This window comes from Camelus dromedarius, chromosome 1 (genome assembly GCF_036321535.1).
Source record: "Camelus dromedarius isolate mCamDro1 chromosome 1, mCamDro1.pat, whole genome shotgun sequence".
Lineage (NCBI taxonomy): Eukaryota > Metazoa > Chordata > Mammalia > Artiodactyla > Camelidae > Camelus > Camelus dromedarius.
In genome coordinates, this window is record NC_087436.1 from 93,415,206 (window position 1) to 93,438,431 (window position 23,226).

The 23,226-nt window shown below is 43.3% G+C and overlaps 1 protein-coding gene across 1 annotated transcript; it reads right to left on the reverse strand.

Annotated features, from left to right (window-relative positions):
- Positions 1-10,760: 10,760 nt before the first annotated feature.
- UCHL1 (ubiquitin C-terminal hydrolase L1) lies at positions 10,761-22,386 on the reverse strand. Its single transcript, XM_031435479.2, has 9 exons — positions 22,033-22,386; positions 21,905-21,916; positions 21,317-21,445; positions 18,392-18,542; positions 16,341-16,426; positions 16,209-16,256; positions 15,305-15,371; positions 14,318-14,376; positions 10,761-11,174 (listed from the first exon to the last, which is right to left on the reverse strand). Exons 1-9 carry the CDS (start codon positions 22,063-22,065, stop codon positions 11,088-11,090), a joined length of 672 nt encoding a protein of 223 aa, XP_031291339.1. The 5' UTR covers positions 22,066-22,386; the 3' UTR covers positions 10,761-11,087.
- Positions 22,387-23,226: the final 840 nt, after the last annotated feature.

Sequence of the window (23,226 nt, forward strand, 5' to 3'; positions counted from 1 at the left end):
CCTCTGCGCACACAAAGGCCTTCGGTGAAGAGTCGGGTAGATAAACTCCTGAATGTCGGTAAAGTGTGAGAGGAAACATGTTGGAATTCTAATTCGTCCTTTCCTCTGACTGCCTCTTCCCCAGAAGAGGGTCTCCCGTGGTTACCTTCCCCTTTCATTCAGGTTCTCCTCTGCTCAGTCAATGAATGCATTTATTGAGCACCTACTGTAGGCTCAGGCTCAGGGTCAGTGTTGGGCTTGGAGGGGCTTCTAGTGCCCTGAACAAGGGCAGCTGTAAATTCTGTAGTCAGTCTTCCCACCAGAGAGAGCCATAGACAGTCCCTCTCCGGCACCCAAGGGGAGTAAGCACCCCTCGCCGTGACGCAGTCAGCATGACATCCATGCCTTGTGTGGTGGTAAGGATGTGTCTCCTACTAACATGGCTTTGGCTTTCCATTCCTCTAAATATTAAAAACAAACAAACAAACAAAAAAACTTGAATGTCTGTCTGCTAAGCTCCAGGCATAATCCTTGGTGCTGGGGATACAGTATAAGCACAGGACACTGCTCCCTGCTCTCTCCCTGGGAGTCTAGCAAACAGAAGACTGTTGGCCGTGCCCTTCTGGAGCGATGCAGACTGCTGTTATTGTGCAAAGGAGATTTACCTCCTTCTTGCTCTGCTGAGCCTGGCTTGCATTCCTGGAGAAACGACCCGGCTGTAAACACTCACAGTAAAGGGCAACGGCGCCAGATCCTATTAAATGAATTTGATTCCAAGTCGCCCTTGATGGAAAAGGGGAGGGGTCTGCCACCTCTGGTTGCTTGGAAAGCTATTTGGGTTCATTCCTCCGCTTACGACCTACCTGAAACTCTCCTCTGCCTAGAGAAAGAAGCCACAGTCTTGAGCATGGGCTCTCAAACCCTCCTGTCCCCTCCGTAGTCCCACTCCCTCTACCCAGCCCTCCCCTCTCCCTCCCCTGTGTCACCCCCTCCTCAACTGTCTACAGTTCCTGAATCAGAAAAGCACGTTTTCTCTCTCCTCTGGGCCTTCGGCTTCACTCTGCCTGGCCCACCACCCATTTTCCCCACTAACAATGTTTGCCTGACAGCCTCCTTCTCCTCAAGTCTTCCCTCAGCTCCCAGCCACCGGTGAGGTCCCCACCCCCAGAGTCAGAGACCTCACCCTCCCTCACAAAGCACCCAGTCTGTGCCAAGGACCATGAGCGGTTGGGCCGTGTCATCAGTGTGCTCTTACCTGCCTCTTTCCCTCCCTCCATCTGTCTCTGTCTCTCTCCATCTCTCTCCGTCCCTCAGGGATTGTGTGCAGCTATTTCTGTGCCTCCAGAACCAGCCCCACGTCCACGCTTGGTTCTACTGGAGATAAGAAAGTCAGAACCAGGGGGTGGGCTCCCAATCACAGTTCCAACAACACTACCATTCCTATCTGATGGTGTGTGTGTATCGGGGGTGGGTCGGTATTGGAATGTGTGTGTGCGTGTGTGTACTGGGGACTGTGTGTGTTGGAAGAAGGGCAAGAAAAAGAGAGACGGGAGTGAGAAGGTGGACAAGTGCAGTCCTGTAAGCCGCCCAGCCCAGGGTCATTCAAACCTGGACATTACTCTCTACACTCTCTGTCTCTCTCTCATTTCCCTACAGTCAGTTTTGCACCCAGCAGCCAGGGGGATTGTTTTAAAACAAAGATCAGATCATGTTACACCTTTGACAAAAATCCTGAAATAGCTTCCCATCAATCATCTCACAAAGAATAAAACCGAAGTCCTCACAGTGGCCTCCAAGGTCGCATATGACCTGCCCCCTCCCCCCGCCCGTGACCCTCTGCTCTCAGCTGGAACTCTTCTCCCATCATTCACTCCTACCCTCCCCACCCCGGCTCTTCCCTCCCTGGGGAATCCTCTTCCCCAGATGTCTGTTTTGCTGAGTCATCTTCTCAATGAGATCAACCTTGACTGGCCCCCATCAACACATTCCAGATTGACCTTGACCTTTCCATTAACCACAGGCCTCTCCTCCACCTCCTTACCTGGCTCTGCTGATTTCTTCTTTCTTTTTTCCATAGCTTTCTTCCCCTTCTGTCACACCAGGCACTTTACTCATATGTTTGTTGCTTACTGTCTGTCTCCTGCCTGTCCCCCACCCAGAGATTTTTGTCTACTTGAGGCTATACAGCTATTTGTGAAGTCTTTCCCTTAATGTTAGTTACATCGTTTCTCTTTTTTACTAGATTGTTCAGAACAATACCTGAACTACAAAAATCTTCACATGGACCTTTGATTATTTCTAAGAATTTGAGTTACCTAATCAGATGTTACATATTTATAAGCCTTTTGATACATATTACAAAGTTGATTTCCTACCATACTTTCTGAGTAGTATGTACTTGTTGAGAAGGACTATTACCCGGTGTTGGAGGCCATCTGTACACTTAAATGTATGGTGTGCCCCAGCAATTCCACTCTGGGAGTCCACCCCCAAGAAATGAAAAGACAACCACATAAACACATGTGAATGGCTGCTCAGAGCAGCATTCTTCATAATAGTCCCAAACCACAAACAACCCCAATGTCTATCAACTGATGAACAGATAAACAAGATGAGGTATTTTCATACCATGGAATATTATTCGGCAATAAAAAGGGAAGAATGATTGTTACATTCTACAATATGAAGGAATTTCTGCTAACGGAAAGAAGCCAAATACAACTATATTTGTATGCTTCTGTTGATAAGAAATGTCCAGAAAGAGCACATTTGCAGAGACAAAAAGCAGCTCAGTTGTTACCTGGGGCTGAGGGTAGGAGCAGGGATTAACTGTAAACAGACATAAGAAACTTTGGGGGATGAAGGAAATGTTCTAAACCTGGATTTGTGTGCACGATTTTACAACTCCATTTACTAAAATAATAGAATTGCATACTTAGAGTAGGGGAATTGTATGGTACATAAACTACACTTTAATAAAGTCTTTAAGGGAATTGGGAATAAATGTAATCAGAGGGAAAGATTAGGAAGAAAATTCATATAAAATGCATGCTGTGATTTTAAAAGTTTGAGAAATAAAGAGCATAGCATAAGGCAGAAAGAAAGAAAGAAAAAGAAAGAAAGAAAGAAAGAAAGAAAAAGAAAGAAAGAAAGAAAGAAAGAAAGAAAGAAAGAAAGAAAGAGAAAGAGAAAGAGAAAGAGAAAGAAAAGGAAGGAAGGAAGGAAAGGAGGAAGGAAGGAAGGAAAGGAGGAAAGAAAGGAAGAAAGAAAGAAAAAGAAAGAGAAGGAGGGAGGGAGAGAGAAATGTTATATATATATATATATATTTGAGGGCCACTTTTGTGATGACTCAAGACTATCAGAAGAGACCTCCACAGAAAATTCATGAAGTGAGTCGACTTTGCACAAATAATAAGGAACTTTTGACCTCTGCTGTCAGCATGTATCTTTAAAGAAGGGACCTGGGCCCACAGCATCCCACAGAAGCAAATAAAGGCACAGAGGTAAACAAACAAACAAACAAACAAACTAGGTCTTGTCTCTGAGCCAACTGTTATTCTTAATTTCAAAGATTTCTTTAAATGTTTTTAAAGAAATTTTAAATGTTTAAATGTTTTTAAATGTTAAAATAATAATTATTGCAAAGCCCTCAAAGGTGGCTTCCATGTTTTCAAAAGGAATAAAAAAGGGAGCCTTCCAGAACGAGTGAAGTGGCTCTGTTGGTGGCCACTCCATTCCAACTGAGCAGGATGGTGGGGGGAGGAGTGACAGAAGGAGCCACAGAAAGACTAGCCCCAGAGAGAAGCAGACGGCAGGTGGTACTTGAAGGCCTGGAATACTCCACTGCACACAAAATAGGGATTTTCAGTACCATACATCTTAAGGACATTATTTTTTTTTAATTCTACACGTCCAGTTTGGATAGCTGTGACCTTCTGTAGCAGTGAGACGTGACGTCAGATTGCAGTAAGTGATTAAGGCTACACGTCACCTTTGCTGTTAGTTTCATCAAGCAGGTGCCTCCTGGTGACAAGCATGGCAGACTTATGAGTGTGTCCCTGAGGCAAACTTGGGCTTCGAGCTGGGCCAGGAGCTGAGGGACCTCACCCCCCATCCCCAGGGAGGACATGGAATCTAAGGGAGGGCTGTCAGTTCCTGGAATGTCAGCATATTCTTCACAACCTCATCCTCAGAGATGTGGAGTGGGTGGTGGAGGTAGTGAAGGGATGGTTTAGAGAGGGCCATCAAGGAAATCCAGTGACTCACATGTCATGTTGCCTTATTAAATTGTCTGCATTTCCTTTTGCTGCATAACAAATTACCACAAACTTAGAGGCTTCAATTAATACTGATTTCTTAGTGCGCGGTGCTGTAGGTCAGAAGTCCAGCGTGGCCTGACCGGCCTGTCTTACAGGGGGTCTTACTAGGCTGGATCACGGTGTCGGCTGTGATTCTTTCTGGAGGCTCTGCGGAAGATTCTGCTTCCAGGTGCATTCAGGTCGTTGGCCAAATTCAGCTCCTTAAGGCTCTAGAACTTAGATTCTCGTTTTCCTGCTGTCAGTGGGGTCCACTCTCACCTCCTAGAGGTGGCCCACATTCTTTTGCCAAGAAAAGCCTGGTCCTTTTTAAGGGCTAGGACAGGCTAACTGGAGATAATCTATTTTAATGCCAGTTTATTTGGGACCTTAATCACATCTGCAAACTCCCTTCAGAGCAGCATCCAGATTAGTGTTTGATCAAGTGCCCGGGGGAAGGTGTTTACACACAATGGGCTGGGACTCTCCGAGGCCATTCTGAAATTCTGCCTGCAACAAGTTACTTTGGAAAGATTCTCCAGTGTGGCTAAGTGATCCTCAGGGGCGGTGGTACCAAGCCCTAATGGATGTTTTGGAAATTTGTTGGCAAATATTTTGCTGTGGTAATGATAGGGGGTAGGTTCCACTGGCACTTACTGTCTGGAGCCAGGTTGTGAGAAGACAGCCTCACGCGATGAAAATTGTGCTGCTAGTTACACAGCTTTCAAACACAGCTCTAGGCATTCATGTCAGTGCAAAATCTGGATACAATTGTCTGAACCTATTTTTTTGCATAGTCTTTGCACTGAAGTTTCCATAAGTGCAATTAATGGGTAAGTCAAGGGAAGAATGTAATTATTTTGTTTGGGACTTTACCAAGATTTTCACCATCTGGGGAAAAGGGAAAATCGCATGACAGACACCAAGGCTGCTCATGGCATCTGAACTGTCGATGTGCTGCCCCGGCTTCCATCTGCCACCGTTGCCACCTCTGTCTTCATGATTTGCTGTCTAAGTACGAGCCTCACCTCCCTTTACATCTTCTCACGTGGTAACGCCTGATCATGTACATGTGGAAACATTCTTTAAATTGATTTCTTATATTAGCTATGAGCTCTCGTTTAGGATAGTAAAGGGGCCATGGGTCTGAAGAGCTGAGGGCCAGAGGTCTACAGTGTGCACCTCCTGAAGCCGGGCTGGCAAATAGTGGGGCCTGTGGTATAGAAACTCACTGGATGAAGGCACGTCTGTGAGCTCTGAGTCTGTTTAATTATTTTATTTTAAAAATGAGGAAAACTGAGGCCAGGAAAGGAAAAGGGAGTTAGTTAATATCACCCAACTACTTAGTGTCAATGCTAGTCCAGACCCAGTTCTCTGAATAGAAAGGTCAAATCCATCTATCTATATGGAACTACTTGAAAAGAAAGTTAATATTATTTAACTGAAGAGAAAAATATTTTCGTAAAGCTCTAATGAGTCAGGATCATACCATTAATTCCACTAGTTTCGAATGCTAAGATGTCAAAAGCCAGGTTCTGCTAGATGTAGAATTGATTATAGAATTATCAAATCATTTGTATTTGGGATAACATCTAATTCAACATCAGCAGAGAAAGCATTTACTTGATGAATTTGTGATTTGAAATTAATACTGCTTATTTCTATTTAGTTTTATGACAAAATACATAGAACCTGGGCAAAACTATGGATAGCCCAAAAAGCAAGTCAGGCTGCTTTAGCCAATCTATACCAGGACTGGTTAGTCCAGTCCAAAACAATGGGCCAAAATGAAGGCCCACTCTGTGTCACACTTCTCCATCTTGCCCAGAAGAGCTAGTCACCAAAAGCTACTGGTTTCTCTTTCCTGGCTCAACTTTTGTTCAAACCTACTGAGCTCTGAAGTTGCCATAAGTTTTCCTTTGCTGCCACCTACTGGAAACAGTAAGTATAGTTTTAAATAAAGCTTTTGTCTTCCTACTGTTCAGGGTGTTTGAATGTAAAATAGGGAATTCAGGTGCCATTCAAATTGTACTTAATGCCCAAACACTGGATATTTAAAAGGAGAGATGGATGCAGAGAAGATAGGTGGTGTCAAAAATGAAAGCCATAGCATTTACTGTGTTTAGCACATCCCAAGGACTTCACATGTATTCTCCTGTGCTTTCACAACCCTATGAGGCAGATACTGAACCGACTTTACAGATGAAGAAATCGGGGCTTTGGAAGAGTTAAGACGGCCAAGGCACCCATCTGGTACGGGGTGGAGCTGATGGCACAAACCTCAGTTCTCAACCACAAAGCTATGCTGCCTGGTGCAGCCCCAGGAGACCATGGACGAGAGGAATTGACAAGAGCCAAAGCAGCGCCCCAAGTCAGCATCATTGGTTTTAGTTCAGTAAAACATGGCCAGGAAGAGCCTAGGGAGACATGACAACTATATGCCATATGGTATCCTAGACGGGATTCTGGAACAAGAAAGGACATTTGGTGAAAACTAAAGAAACACAGTAGGAATTTAAATTAATAATAAAGTATCAACGTTAATTCGTTCATTGTGACAAATGTACTAAGGTAAGATTTTTTAAAAATTAAAAGCCTATTTTTAAAGAACGGTTAACACTATGGAAAGCGTCTGATTCCTAAGAGTAAGAAGACAATTATAAAATCTGATTTTGAATCAGGTTAAGGATATTAACATGAAGGAACTATCAAGTGGTTTAAATTGTCCAAATTCAGGTATTTCACACTAACAGAGAACTTAACTACTTCATTTGCTGAGATTTCTCTGCTTCTTTCTCCTTTGTTCATAAATATTCAAATACATACATTCAGCTCCTATAATGGTTTATGTCACATTAATAGAAATGCTCGAAAGTGTGCTCACTATGTGCTGAGCTCTATGTGGCTTAATTGAGCCCACAGTCCTGGGAGAGGTCCTGTCGGTCCCATTCTACACGATTGCACCAGACTGCCCGACCACACCGGCATCCACAGCAGCCCACGGTTCACTGCTCCACCAAGAGGCACCTTGTTCCTTAGTGGATGCCAAGCCAGGTCAAGAATCAAACAGGTGAACAGCTCACTGCTATAACACATATAGTTAATAACATCACATCATTCAAAGGACACAGAAAGCAACTCCCAGGCCAGGATGTCAAGTCATTATTTACCAGGGCAGGGCGTGGAAGAAACTGAACATGTTCCAAGTAAGTGGAGGTTTTGGAGACTGAAAGATGATTATTTAAAGTTCTAACGTAGCTTTGTAATGAAGCCCCTAGAAGACAGAAGACTAAGTAAGTTGCACTGACTTCAGTTATAAATTGAAGAAACTTGGGAGGTATGCTAAATTAACCAGCAGCACCTCATTACAGAATTCATTCAGTTAATTCATTCACAACAGTTCCAGAGAAAAACTTAAGTTTTTTTTTAATAAAAGTAATATGCAATTTTAAAAAGCTTGGAAGATGAAGGTATAAAGTTAAATCACCCATAATCTCAACACGCAGAAACAGAAGCAGACCCAGGTTAAGAAATTGTGAATTTCACAAGGACACACAAGCCAGGATATTGCAAGGGGTCATTCAAGTGTTGGGCCCTAAAGCTTAACTATCATTCACCTAAAGTTAGGTCCACCTCTGCCCAGCAATGATCATTAATATTATGGGCTCTCAGAGCCACTCCGCTTGGGTTTGATGTCCACAACATCCTTTATTAGCCTGGTAACCTTGGGCAAGTTGCTTAAGCTTCCCTGTGCCTTAGTTTTCTAAATGGGGATAATACCAAAATGGGGATAATACCAATCTCACATGATGACTAAGTTTAACTTAGAATATAGTAAACATATAGCTATTATGGTCCTGTCTTTTCTAAACACATATGCAAACAGTTTATAAAACTCTTTCACTAGTTTCATGCATGAACATTTTTTTCATGTTCTTGGGTCTTTAAGACAGACCATATGATACTGAATAGATGTGTAACTTAAATATTCCTCAATTGGACATTTTGGGTGTTAGTTAAAAAGGAGGGATACTTAGCATCGGGTGGCTTTGCCTGTTGAAAGCACTACACAGTCATCTCTATCACATTCTCTAACACCACGTACAAAAATTAACTCAAAACGGATTAAAGACCTAAGTGTAAGGCCAGATACTATAAAACTGCTAGAGAAAAACACAAGAACACTCTTTGACAAAAATCACAGCAATTTTTTGGCTCCATCTCCTAAAGCAAAGAAAATAAAACCAAAAATAAAGAAATGAGACCTAATTAAACCTAAAAGCTTTAGCACAGCAAAGGAAAACATCAACAAAATAAAAAAGCCTTCTGAATGGCAGAAAATATTTGCAAATGATATAACCAATAAAGAATTAATATCCAACATATACAAACAGCTCATACAACTCAACATCAAAAAAACACCCCAATTAAAAAATGGGCAGAACTGAATAGATGTTTTTCCCAAGGGGACATGCTGATGGCCAACAAGCAAATGAAAAGATGCTCAACATCGCTAATTATCAGAGAAATGCAAATCAAAACCATAGTGAACTATCACCTCACACCTGTCGGAATGGCCATTATCAAAAAGAACACCAAAAACAAATGTTGGCGAGGATGTGGAGAAAAGGGAACCCTTGTACACTGTTGGTGGGAATGTAAATTGTTGCAGCCACTGTGAAAAGCAGTATGCAGATTTCTCAAAAAACTAAAAATAGAACTACCATTTGACCCAGCAATTCTACTCCTGGGTATATAGCCAAAAAAAAAAAAAAAACCTAATTCAAAAAGATACATGCATCCCAATGTTCATAGCAGCATTATTTACAACTGCCAAGATATGGAAGCAACCTAACTGTCCATCAGCAGTTGAATGGATGAAGAAGTTGTGGTATATACATACAATGGAATACTACTCAGTGATAACACTGCAGTTTTGCCATTGGCAGCAACATGGATGGACTTGGAGGGCATTATGCTAAGTGAAATAAGACAGAGAATGACAAATACTATATGATATCACATATCACTTTCCCCTAAGGCAATCTCCTAGGTGACTGTATGGCAGTCACACACCAAGTTAGAACTGAAATTGCACCTCCTTGGCTTCAACTCTAAGCAATTAGACCTGTTACATTCAAGTATCAATTGTTGAGAACAAATGCAAGCCTATACATTACATATTAGTGTATCCTTATCTATACAATAGTAAGGTTTAACAAATGACTTTTTTTAATTCTGCAAAGAAATCCTGGAGAAAAAAAAAAAGCAAAACCCCACATTGATTGGGGTATGTCAAAGGGACACAGGAGCCAACTGAAATAGCTCTCAAGGGCCAAAGCTGGAACAATTTCAGTAACAAAATGTAGTACTGGATCGTAACTCAAGAGTATAAAATACCCATGAGTTCATACTGATATAAATGATTAAATAGAGGGTAAGAGACAAGTATCTGCCTTGCAAAAGAATTCCAAATAATTTATATAGATACTCCACCTTCAAGATGGAATGTAATTCAACTCCCTACTCCTATAGGATTGGCTACGCATGGACTTCCTTCCAGTATGTAGTGGGGGGTGGGGGGGGGGGAAGTAATGTCACTGTGGAGAAACCTAACACGACCTAGCCAGGTGACCAAGGTTAACATTAACCATGATAAGGCTTGTAGATAGCATGTACCCTTGATGTGATGAGATGAGACTAGCACCTTACCACTGTGGTCTTCCTCCCCCCACAACTCATAACCCTGATCTACTTATGAGAAAAACATAAGGCAAATCCCAAGAGGGGGGCATCCTACAAAATACTGGATCAGTACTCCTTGAAACTGTCAAAGTTATCAAAAGAAAAGTCTCAGAAACTGTCTTAACCAAGAGAAGCCTAAGGTGTATCCTGGATGGGACCCCACAAAAGGAAAAAGACATTAAGTAAAAACCAAGGGAATCTGAATAAGGATTGGACTTCAGTCAATAGTATTATCGGTTGTAACAAATGTATCATACTAATGCAAGATGCTACCTGGGAAATGGATGAGGGGTATATGGGAACTCTATAGTATCTTCTTAATTTTTCTGTATATCTAAAATTATTCTTACAGCATAAGGAATATGGTCAACAATACTGTAATAACTTTAAAGGGACAGATGGTTACTAGACTTATTGTATCATTTCATAACATATTTAAATGTCAAATCACTGTTGTCCATCTGAAACTAACATTGTATTGTCAACTATATTTCAATAAAAATAAATTATTCCAAAAATTAAGTCTGTTTAATTTTTTTAAACCATCTACAGTTATGCACAGTAACAAACATATAGGAAAAAGTCTAGAGACACAGTAAACTGATATTTTAATGGTAATTTTCTTACCTGTGCTGTGTGAGTTCTTATGTACAAGATATATATAATTACTACGAAAATAACTTGGGATATACTGGAGGGGCAGAGGAAGGTAAAAGAAAAAATGAAAAGTTTAGGCTCATCTCTTTATCAGCAGAAAAGTTTTATTCCTTTTAAGAACAATTAGACCACATCCAAGGCCCTAACTTACAGACACAAACCAAAGGAGCCATTAAAGCGTTAGATACTGAGGTACGACACACACGAGGGGCTCGCTTCGCCATCTGAGGCTGACACCAAACTGCTCAATGACAGCTGAGTGCGTGGGCATGGCTGAGGGCAGGCGCTTATCTGCAGAACCGAAGGAGAAGAGCTGTGCTCTGGGAGGACTGAAGCTTCTGGACCGCGTAGGGGGGGTATACTTTCACGATGAAGGGACGCAGGGAGAAAGCCAGTCCCCTCCACGGGGCATTAGGCTGCCTTGCAGAGGGCCACAGCAGAGAAGCGGACCTCCCCTTGCTCACGCTCAGTGAATTCTCTGCAGACCTTGGCGGCGTCCTGAGAAGGAGGAACGTCATTAATTCACGTCTGAACAGCAACAGCTCAAAATGAAAGCTTCCAGGGGACAGTATCACTAAGGCCTGTTAATGCCCAAAGTTCACCCTGACGGACTTTAAACTTTCCATTAAATTTGAGGCAAGAGGGGGGAAAAAAATGAAGTGATGGGAAAGACAATGACCCACATCACAGATCTGGCCTCAGAAACTTTGATTCCTTTATTACTTCTACCAAACTCTCTGCTTCCGCCACCTGTGCCTGGTTTTGACAAGAAAACTGCCCTCTTGGCGCTCTTTCCCTCAAATCCAAAGACCAAAGATTGACTTCTCTGCCATAAGGGAAAAGTTCTAACAGAAACTTTCAGAGACATTTTTTTTCCAAGTAAACATTTTACACAACAGGCTTAAAATTTAAATACCTGGTATTCCAGTATGATGGATTCTTACAAACTCAAGGAATGATGTGTGTTACTAATTCTAAGGGCCCAGATTACAAAGACTGGCACTAGAAAATTGAGCCCTATGTTATTTGCCAAATTCTAGGGTTTAAATGCCTTGCGATCAGAACATCCATCACTGTGTCCAATTTGTAAAAAGTCCAGTGGAAAGAGTCCCATCAACAATACTAAGTGTAAGACCTTTAAGAAGACAGTGGATACTGTGACAAAGAACAGTCATGGAACATCAGCTCCCAAGGTCTAACAATCAACTCAATAGTGAGTTTTGGTCCTTAAGAAGCATCAACCACACCAGTTTTGTTCCTGCTTTGGAACCACTCAGAAAAACTATAGAGGATCTAGAGTAACATCTACATATTTAATTCTATCAGAATTTTTAATATATTGATATTCCAAACCTGCCTGCCCCAGATCCACCCTCCTTTAGGACCCACGGTGCAGATTAATACTAAGGGTGTGCCTCTAAAGACAACAGCCATTCGCTACACAGACAACAGCCGGTGACCTGATTCACTCAAGTTTAAGATGCTTGGGTTAAGTTTATGTATTTTCTCACCACTTAATAGTTAATTCAGGATATAGTTTTGTCAACCTAAAACATCTCTAACCATACAGAACCAGCCTTACTTAGGATAAGAATTTTCACTAATTAAGATGCTGGTTTATATTCAGCTAATTGTAAATAAGATTCTAATTAGGTTTTTTTTTTTTTTTAACAAAAAGGTTTTACCTTCCCACACCTCATAAATTCCACTCACACACAGTTTTAGGCGCCCTACTCGGAGCGCATGTTATGGAGCAGTCAGACCTCATGTTACTGCCCTTCACTTTATCGTGCTGCACTGAAGGTTTGTGGCAATCCTGCATGGACCAAGTCTACTGGAACCATTTTTCTGGTAGCATTTGCTTACTTCTTGTCTCTATGTCACATTTGGGTAATTCTCACAATATTTCAAACTTTTATTATGTTTGTTACGATGACCCGTGTATCAGTGATCTTTGATGTTACTATTGCAAAAAGACTGACTCACTGAAGGCTCAGATGACGGTCAGCATTTTTAACAGTATTTTTAATTAAGGAATGTGCTTTTTTTTTTTCAGACATACTGCTTAATAGACTACAGTATAGTGTAACCATAACTTCTATATGCACTGGGAAACCAAAAAATCCCAAAATTCGCTTTATTGTGATACTTGCTTTATTGTGGTGGTCTGGAACCGAACCCACGATATCTCTGAGGTGTGCCTGTATTATTGGTATACTGTTAGATATGAGTTAATAATGCACCTTAGAAGCTTCTGTAGAAGAGTCTTTTTCTCCAAGTAGGTCATAACCAGAAGTTCTGCCTCTGTTCTCTCTCCCATAAGTGAATCCTGACTCTCCTGCAAATCCCCACTATTCTCATCACCCCTGTATATCTAACAGTTAGCTCTAATTGATCTCAGGTGTATCTGACAGCAGACTAGAGAAAGTGACCCTCCCTCCTAGAGGGCATAATCTGGTCCACTCGCACCTTGAGGTCATCATGTCCATGATGCTTCCAAAACAGGTCTATTATAAAGACAGGTAGTATTATGCAGTGGTAAGAGCAGACTCTAGAGACAGACTGTCCAGATTTGAACCATGGATCTACAGTTTGTCATTGACCTTGGGCATCACTTACCTCTGCACCTCAGTTTCCTCATCTGTAAAATGTGAATAATAATTAACTACCTCTTAGCATCCAGCACAGAGTCAGCAAACTGCAGTCTGTGAGTCAAATCTAGCCTGCTGCCTACTTTTGTGAACAAAATTTTAGTGGAATACATCCATACACATTCACTGAGACATTGCCCATGGGCTGCTCTGGAGCTATCACAGCAGAACTGAATACTTGCAACAGAGCCCATATGCTACACAAAACCTAACTGAAATATTTCCTGGCTCGTTGCAGAAAAAGTTTGCCAACCCCCAGTCTGCACACAGGAAGTGTGCAAAAAAAATGTAGCTGTTATTATGACAAATGAAGTAGTTATATCAACACCATTTTTTATTCTATCACAATGAAGAATTTTCCTTTATAACAGCAAATTGATTCAACTCTAGAGATTTGTTTTTAGGGTAAAGAGGACTAGTATTTTACTTAGAGAGGTTTCTGCAGTCACTTGTACCAGGATGGTTACTCAGCGACCCTAGATCTTAAAGTTCTTGTCAGGCATGTTCTGAATTTGCTTCTCTTGACCTGTAACAGTGGATCACGTGGGAAGAAAAATCTCATGAAGTTAACTGCCCAACCAGAATCCACAGTATCCTACAAGACTGACCCACATCCAGCAGTCAGAAAGGGAATAGGATAGGCTCGGGTTGCTGTTCTGAGTCCAAGTCACTGGCTATGATGTAATTAGCCAAGAGGACAATGGTCACCTTAATCCCACAAAGAAGTCAGCAATGGCTTTCAGGCTCATTTTAAGTGTGACCTAAAGACAGCACATGCAGATTATTCAGGGCTGCTGTAAAGGACCCTGCCTAAAACCATCTGCTGTAAGATAAGGTAGATAGAATTACTAAGATGATCTTTAAGCCCTAAAAAGACTGCTCTTAACCCAGATGATTGGTGCCAGCCGTACCGAAAAAGGTTTGCACTTTAGAATAGACAATTTGGCTGAAGAAATGTGGGCCTTAGTGGAAATGGATTCCAAAGATTACCTGCAGCAGTGAGTCCTCAGAACTGGTGCCATGATTCACCGGAAAAGGCATCCGTCCATCTAGAACAAAAAAGAGAAGCACGCCAGTTTTCTCTGCACGTTAGCTGGCTACCGTGCTTGTCCACCTTAAAGGGAAGCTTTAGATTCTTCCAAATACCACTGACATTCCCACACAGGGAAGGCTGGTTATGAAGCAACAGGCTGGAAATGAGGTTCAAGTGTTCCTAAATATCCATCCCAGGCAATTCTAGTGTATAAGCACCAAGACCGTATCAGCCCAAGCTAACTACCCTAATAGAAGGGCTGGTGCCCATCTTGGGAAAGACCACAGAGCAAAAGTCAGATGCAGTGTCTGAGGTACAGGGAAGGTGGAGGCAAGGAAAAGGGATCCTTGAGATTTCATTTGCCCCTCAATGACTGCTAACTGGCCCCAAGTTTTCTTTGCCCTCGCTTGCCCATAGGTAATATCTTTATTTGAGACAACACAGCTGCCTTTCTCCATTAATACAAAGCAGATGATTCTTCTTAATATAAAGATGGATGATCCTTCTTGTTGCCACACACCAGCCAACAGAAATTACTCCAACACGTCCAAATTCTTTTTACACAGCCAGGTCATGTTTAGGCATTTATCTTTTCCCAAAAGTATTCCTTGTCTGAAAAGGATGATGGCAGAAACCCTGTACTGGTGATGCTATAGCAGAAGGTGGAAAGAGAAAATCTGAATACATACACCTTGAACTTGCTGATCAATTCTCTTTACTGGTTTGTGACTAAGATTATTCGTTCCACAGGTCAGCTGCCTGAGGGAGGTGCTCCAGGTATGATAAGGGGTTAGGGGCCCCACAAGAATACACTGCTGTTCTGGCTTTATAAGCAAAGACCTACTAAGCACCACCATAAAGTCACACACCAATACTGTAAGAGGAATTATGTCTAAGAGAATGCATGCAGCTATATTAGATTCTAAAACTGGAATGAAACGTACCAAGTTCATAGAGGTGGCCATCCACGTTGTTAAACAGAATGAAGTGAAAGTTCACTTTGTCATCTACCTGAAGAGTCAAGACATGTCGTTGAAAATGACTATTTTCCACTGTATTATACACTACATTTAAAATTTTTTTTGCTTTATTAGGATGTAAGGACGTAATATTGTGTAAGTTTAAGGTCTACAACCTGCTGGTTCGATACACATATTTTGCAATATCATTTTTATAAGCGGAACTTAATTTGTTAAAAATAAATTCTCTAAATGGAATATGCTTGAAGTGACTTGCCTGTTTTTTAAATTATTGCTAATATTTGTTTCCTATATAATAGTCCCTATTCTAAGACCATGAAAGAAGACATTCTGTAACTCTCAGAACTCTATGGCTTGCTTTTTACTGGAGAAATTAAGGCTTAGGGAGCATAAGCACCTCACACAAGGTCAAGACCAGAAAGCGGCAGAGCCAACTGTACTTATATAAGCACTGTCACCGGCTTAAATCTAACAGCTGACAGGAAGGCTCTGTTCAGATTAATGGTACATTTAAGTTGTCCAGAAAATGTTAGTCCTTACTGGTATATCTTACTCTCCAACAATCCATGAGGAGAGTACTTGAAATGTTCCATTATGAAGAGGGATGTTACTCACTCTATTAGACTCATTTGGATCTAAATAAAACACCATCAGCTTGAATTTACTCAAGCTGTGTGAACCACCAATTAAATATTCTGATGAGCCATTTTTACGACCAGGTGTGGTCAACGCCATTATTCTGGCAAAATTTTCTAGCGTTACTCGGCCTTGGATGAAAGTATTTGCTGGGTTCCATGAGAGACTGTTGAACACAGTTCAGGGGAAACACAGGTGACACACAGGCAGCCTGGCTCTAACGTGCATTTACCCGACACTGGCCCTCCTGTGCCACAGCATCATGAGCTGCCTGGATGGCCTGCAGAAAGGAGAGTAATTAGCACAAAAACCTCAAGAGTTATTGAAAAAAAAAAAATCAATGTTTTAGAAGTTCTCTTCCTACCTCATTCTTTTCAAAGCATTTTGCTCTGTCTTCAGGGGACAACTTCTCCGTTTCAGAAAGAAACTGTTTCAGAACTGACCCATCCTCTTAAAAAAAAACAGCATATATTAGTATAGGTGTGACGCAAATGGATACACATTTATTGCTGACTTAAGCCATCGCATTTGACGTCTGATGACCTGAATTTTTACCACAGCCTCCTAGGGTGTGGATAAGCTGTCCATCCTTCCCTGGCCTCTTCTTCCAACCGCTCCCTTCTCACTGCACCCAAGCCAGAGAACTCTCTGTTCCTCCAGTGCCAAGCTCTTCCTCCCATCTCCTTCCTGCCACCCGACCCCTTCGCCTCCCACTGTACCCTCACCTCTCAAATCCCTCACCACCTCGGCTACAGCACTTACCCACTTGTGACACATATTTTGAGATTTTTGGTGCCATAAAGGCAGGCACTTTTGTCTACTGCTGTTATCTGCAGCACCTAGCAATGCACAATTAATGTTCACTACATACATGATGTAATAGTAGCATTCTAATCCAGTAACAGTTCACAAACCAAGATTTTTTTTATTTCAGACTAGAAAATACGATCTTAGTAATATCGTTATCCAGCAGACATTAACCTAAAGATCTTAAATAGACATGCAAAGAGCTAACAGTCTGGCCTAGACACAACTGCCCGGCTGATGGCTGGCACCAGCATTTTGGCACTGCTCTGGGTGGATGAGTCTAGGAGATACTGAATACCTAGCTAGGGCGAGAGCAACTTGCATTTTAATAGGCCTCAGTTTGAACTTTCAGCCCTAAATTCAAAATTTGGAAGTTATAGGAATCCTCTTAACTTTATGAGGAGGGTTATGACTCAGATGAAGTCTTCGGCACCCTCATGACCGTGTTTACAAGAGTTACAGTACTCTGTGACTCAGGAACAAGTAACCTAAACATGATACTCAATACAGAAGAAATAAAAAGGATCAAGCTACAATTTTTTAATATGGCTCAGTCGAATCAATTTTTGGAAAAGCAACTTCTAGATCAGGATTTTTATGGCCAGACAAGCCTCTTTTTTTTTTAAATTTCAAAAGTGTACCACAAGTAGAGCCTTGGCCACACTTCCCTTGTGTGTGTGCTTTAAAGAGCATTTGACCTGCTACAAGCCCTACATGGACTGTTAGTTGAAGGTATTCAGTACTCAGCCACCCCCATTCATTGCCTAAATCAGGAGTTGGCAAGCTACTGCCACCTATTTTTGTAAATAAAGTTTTATTGGGATGAAGTGATATCTCTCACTTTACATCTTGTGTATGGCTGCTTTTGTACTACGAGGGCAAAGACCATATGGCCCTCAAAGCCTAAAAGATTTCCCCGCTGGCCTTTTAAGAAAGTTTGTTGACCCACGGCCTAAATTACACACAAGGCCATATATTTTAATACATTTTGGTGCTGTTAACTGTGCTTCTGACAACTTAATCGCTGAGACTCGTCTCTTCTGTACCCCCCACAGCATCCACTGGAGGTGAGCTAAAACCCCTGGCCCGCCTCTGTTCACAGCTGGATCTCTTGGGGATTCGGCAGGCTGCTATGCCTCCCTGCAGAAACTCTCCCACTGTGTCCAGCTGCTCTAGGCCACTTCGGTTCTCCTATTGCTTATGAGGCACAGCGCCATAAAGACAGGACCTAAGAGCAGATATTTTATGGCTCAACATCATCTCTAATCCTTCAGAATTGCTGAGAATAAAACAGGAGCACGTGAGAAACACGAAGGCTGCTGTCTGCATGTGGAAGAGTCCAGGCAGGGAGCAGCGCACAACTGCGTTATCACCTGCTCTGCCTTCCCAGGTGGAGGACGTCACACCCCGCTTCTTGGAAAACTGACTTTCCTTTCCTCAAGAGAGAGGAACGATGAGAATTCACCCACTGATTCTATCTGTGTGGGTAGGTTACAAAAAAACTTAAGGCCACAATTTACTGAATAGCCCCTTAGGGGTGCTGGAAGGAAGCATTACAGTTAACCAGAGGTCAACCAGAGGATGACTGGTTTCACAACCCACACTCACCAAACTCCAGTTTGTCCTGATTATTAGCCACTGCATGGATAAGTCCGATGGTGCCACAGGAGTTCCCAATGGTCTGCTTCATGAAGTACACCTTAGGGCTGACTTCCTGTCCCTTCAGCTCTTCAATCTGTTTTTTCCTGAAGTTTTCATGCTGTGAGCGTAAAAAACATTTGTATATCTCAAAATGAAAATGCAAAGAACAGATGGCAGCACAGTGAGTTCTAGCACCTAAATGGAAACACAAGTGGGGTTCTAGGGGCTGGCTGGTGCCCAGGGAGTGGCCTGTCTGCCTCCTACACCCACGCCAGCCCGCGGGGTTCCGAGAGGCTCTGAGACTCCACCCTGATGCTGCAGTGCAGGGACGGCCCTGGATATCACCCAAGGCTCTGTCTAGACACCACTGCAACCTTTTAGCTGGAAATGGATGATGTCCTAAGTCAGAAAAACAGTCAAGTTCATTATTTTCTTCCTTTCACACTAACAATGGCTATTTTTCACACAGGCATTCCAATCAAGCTTTGGTCAACTGAACACCCAACAAGAACATCAGCTAGTTTATAGCTCACTGTTCTTCTATTCTGTCCAAGTATACGTGTCTTCAAAAACAAAACAAGACTTAACTACAGAAAGGAGCAATTTAAAGAAATTAACTATTCCCTCATCCGTCTTTAGAAAGGAAAGACAACTGGTCCAGTGTGCTGGGCTGTGACTTCACAAAAACTCCTCATCCTACAAGAGGAAGATGTGACTTGTTTGTTTCTGCCAAATATACAGTTTGAGGAGAACAGAGGTAGTTTTGCTCAAAGCATCATTAGCTCTCTGTAATTTAGTGGACTTGTGTGGCCCTTTCACTAACAGTTTTAAAAACCTTAGAGGCATGACTTCTCAGTTAAAGGCAGGGTGCTGATGCTATAGAAACACCAATTTCTTATAATCAGTATAAATCAGACAGAACCCCTGAAGTACATACATCTCCAATTCGAGAACCTTGCATCACTGTATGTGGAACTGAAGTTTAAGCCTGTGTCTGTGGTACCACTCAAGGAATAAGCTCTCTTGTTCCACAAGATCAACTTTAACTCCAACCAGGAGGTAAAGTTTCAGCATCATATACCCACCCACTGGACCCCTGAACTGAGTTACTCATCAACAAAGGTTTTCTCTTTTCTAAGGTTTAACTTTTTATAATGGGGTAGCATCATCCTTTAGAGCCATTTGAGCTCTTGCCTGGAGACACTTCTGTGCATATTTCATGATTGCTTAAAATGTTTCAGAAGTAGTTCATTTAGGATTTCATAATATTCTCTTAGACAGAATTAGATGCTTTCTACATTAACATAAGCTCGTTTGGAAGTCAACCTATAAACCTCAACCGTTCTTTGAATTTGCTTCAGTATTTAGCTTGTGTCTCAGAACAGGTGTTCAATAAATCTAAGGGACTGAACTGGAGCTAAAGGACAAAGTATCGAGTGCTTTCAAAAACAAAACATTCAAGCTAGAATGTTCTCTAAGCAAGAGCAGCTTGATCCAGCACAAGACCAGTGGGGTTTTGCAAGATAAACACGGTGCACCACTGCCTCCCAGAGGCCTTGCCTTCGAGTGCTCTGCTCAAAAACCTCCGAGTCATCATGGTTCCTCTAACAAGAAAGCTCTGTGAGAGGCTCACATGAGAGAGACAAAATTGCGTTTGATTTGACCAAAAGGGAAGCTAATTTGACTAGCAATTATTTAGCAGCTCCATTTTCACCTAAAGTAAAGGCTTTGCAATAAAAAAGGTCAGTGGGATTATCCTAATAGCTTTAATGTGTTTTAACCAACAATACTTAGCCCATTTTCTGGGAGGTGCACCTGGAACTTCCCACAGGGCTTAACTACTGAGGATGCTTCTAGAATACCCAGCCTTAGGATAGTACTTCAGTTAAGCTCACTCTGCGTTTGGAACAATGCCTCATATGCTAATGCCCCAAGTTTGGCTAAAGCAAATTTCAACCACTCCTAAATCAGGGCTCAAGTGACAGCAACTGGAGTAGGCAATGCCATGCTAATTAGTGGGACTCCACGCATCCAAGAGATGGATCATCCCAGCTACCTTTTTATATCCGAAGCTCAGTGTTTGAGGTACATATATCCATGCACATTTATTTATAGGAGGAAGACCACCTAAAGGGAAATGAAAAGGTATTTCCAAGACTGGACTAAATACCCACCTATTTCACTTCTACAAGGTCAGAGAGGAAAGAAGTCAAGAGAGATAGGGGGCTCCCACACAGGAACCATACACAAATGATTAAGCTTTTTAGAAAAGCACATTGGAGAGGCTAAAAACCAAGTCTGCATATTGTGGGGAGTGGAGGGGTGGGAAGAAACCCTTGAGTCCACTAAAGACCCAGGCAGTGGAGGTAGAGAATTTTTATTCTCTAAGAACCTATTGCTTTCTTGTGGTTTAGGCAAGCCCACCCCCCCCCCCCATTTTTTTTTTTTTTTTTTTTTTTACAGCAAGGTGGGAGTCTGAGAACCAAACAATAAAATGACAGATCATAGCCCTTAGAGGAAAACAACCAGCCATCCCTTGGAGTGGAAGGCTCAGAAAAGCCGAGGTTCAAGCTGCACTCATGAACAGGATGAACTGTCTTCCTGGATAACTGGCATAACGGAACAGAGATGCTGCTTCTCCTCCAAATTTAAGGCAATGCTGGATGGATGAGCGAGGAGGCGATAAACTCTTATTACCACAGGACCCCCAGTGAGTTGATACCCTGCAAGTGCGAGTTTCTCCCTCTATCCCCCACAAGAACAGGGAACTTTACCAGGTCTGGGCGCCCAGGCCAGGACGGGAGTGGGGCCTACACTGTCCTCACAGCCTCACTCGGCTTTGGGGAAGCGCGCACAGTCCAGGGCCTGTGCACCCCAGGCCCCACGCCCTACCTGGGCGGTGAGGGGAAAGAGCAGCAGCAGGGCGCAGGCAGGCGCTGGCACCGAGCCCAGAGTCTCCTCCTCCAGTCCCAGCACGTCCGCGAAGCGCCACTGGCCGGTAACCCCCAGCCGGGTCAGCACCTGCGGAGAAGAAATAAGGCGGCCAGGCGCGGAGACCCGCAAGTGGCAGAGAGGCAGGGCGGGCTCGGATCCTCGCGCCCCGACCCGGGCCTGGGAGGAGCCCCCGCCCCCAACCCGAGCCGGCGCAATGACACAGCACAAAGCGCAGCCCACACGTGGCTCCTGCGACGCCCGGGCACTCGAGTCCGCGGGGCGCGCGCCACGCCCTCGGGAGCTCGGCCCCGGGCTCGCATCTGGGCGAAGCCTCCTCCATCCCATCCCCAACTGGTTTCACAGTCACCGCCGCCTCCGATGCAGAGGCAGAGGCAAAGGGAGGGCGCCCCGGCCGCGCCCCAGCCCCACCGCCTCTCGACCACGCAGGGAGCCGCTCTGTCCTTGCGAAACAGCGGGAGCGGGTGGGCGCCTTTTCCTCGGCTCTCCCGGGGGAGGGGGATGGAGGCAGCGTGAGACGTCACTCACTTTGTTCAGCATCTGAAAGGCAAATGCAAAGAAAAATACAAAAATAAAACCACTCCGAGATACAGCTACCTGAGGGAAGCTGACCCTCGGCCCCACGCTCCCCAGATAACGATGCACCTGACCCTCACCTCGGGGTTAATCTCCATTGGTTTAAGCTGCATCCTCGCGAACCTTGAAAGGAGTCACGACCCAGAGAAGAGGAAAAACAGCGAACGGAGCCGCCCAGTCTGCCACTATAAAGCGCCGGCCTGACGCACTGTGGGTGCCTGCGCGGGGGGAGCAGGGGCAAAACCAAGCGAGGGGAAACGGTCAGTCGCAGCCAAATGGGCACGAACCCCCCCATGCGCCGCGCGGAGTGGTACAGCCAAGCCCCCAAACCTTGCAGTCTCACTTGCTGGTGAGATAATCTGGCGGTTGTGGAGATGGGTTTTGTTGGTGGGTGTTCCCTGAATGTGTGGAGCAGTCCTTTTGATGGAGTCTAATTTTTTGCGAAGTTTCTGGAAACCCACGCTTTGGACCGTCCTAATTACCCGAAAGCTTAGGGGGTCTCTGAAGCATGGAGAAAAATCCCAAATTCAACAGGTATATATTTAATACGAATATAAATATATGTCTCCCCAGTCCAGCAGCAGTTTGCATTTGACCTTAGACAATTCATCCTCCATGTTAAATCAAACCAGCGCCGAGGTTCGTTTTTAATTGACTGCCTAGAATAAAACATAGTCTGAAATATAGCAGATATTCTATTAGTAATGCTGATGTAATGTGACTCCCAGGGAAGAACTGGTTGGTCTTGGGGAAACGGTGGAGACCTGGGGGATGTGACTGTAATACAACACACAGAGAAGGCAGGCTGTCAGAGACTTTAGGAAACAGGTCCAGGGAAAAGACACGTAAAAATTCAAGACAAGAGGCTGTAAAAGGAAAAGCATTTTTTTAAAAGAATGGAAGGCTTTGAAAAACAAAATTTTAAGCACGGGAGAACGCTCTCAGTGAAGAAGAAAGGAAATGGCAACCAAAGAAGTCGCTGTTCTCTGACGATCTCAGGTGGGATTTGGGGTTTTTCTGCCAGCATATTCAAAAGGTGAAGACAAATAGCGTATGCCTAAGAATGACTAAAAAGTGGAGCAAAATCTGTAAGAATAGTGCAGGAAAGCTAAACCTTAGAGTGAAGTGGGGCTTGCTGGATACTAAGGAAGCAAGAAGGTTGAGTATTTTTTCACATATGCTCCGAACAAAACAATGATGATGTGAAAGAATTGACCTACCATTTAGGGGATCCAAGGTTAACAGACGACAGAGGGAAGGGAGGGGTTCTGCTT

Bases quoted from the DNA above. Each gene is read 5' to 3' on its own strand.
- UCHL1 (XM_031435479.2), bottom strand. From the start codon at position 22,065: ATGCAGCTTAAACCAATGGAGATTAACCCCGAG. The intron at 18,543-21,316 runs GTAGGGCGTGGG...TTACGCTCACAG, and splicing joins TCTTTCCCCTCACCGCCCAG to CATGAAAACTTCAGGAAAAA. The intron at 15,372-16,208 runs GTAAATGCACGT...TTGACTCTTCAG, and splicing joins CACAGGAGGGCCAGTGTCGG to GTAGATGACAAAGTGAACTT.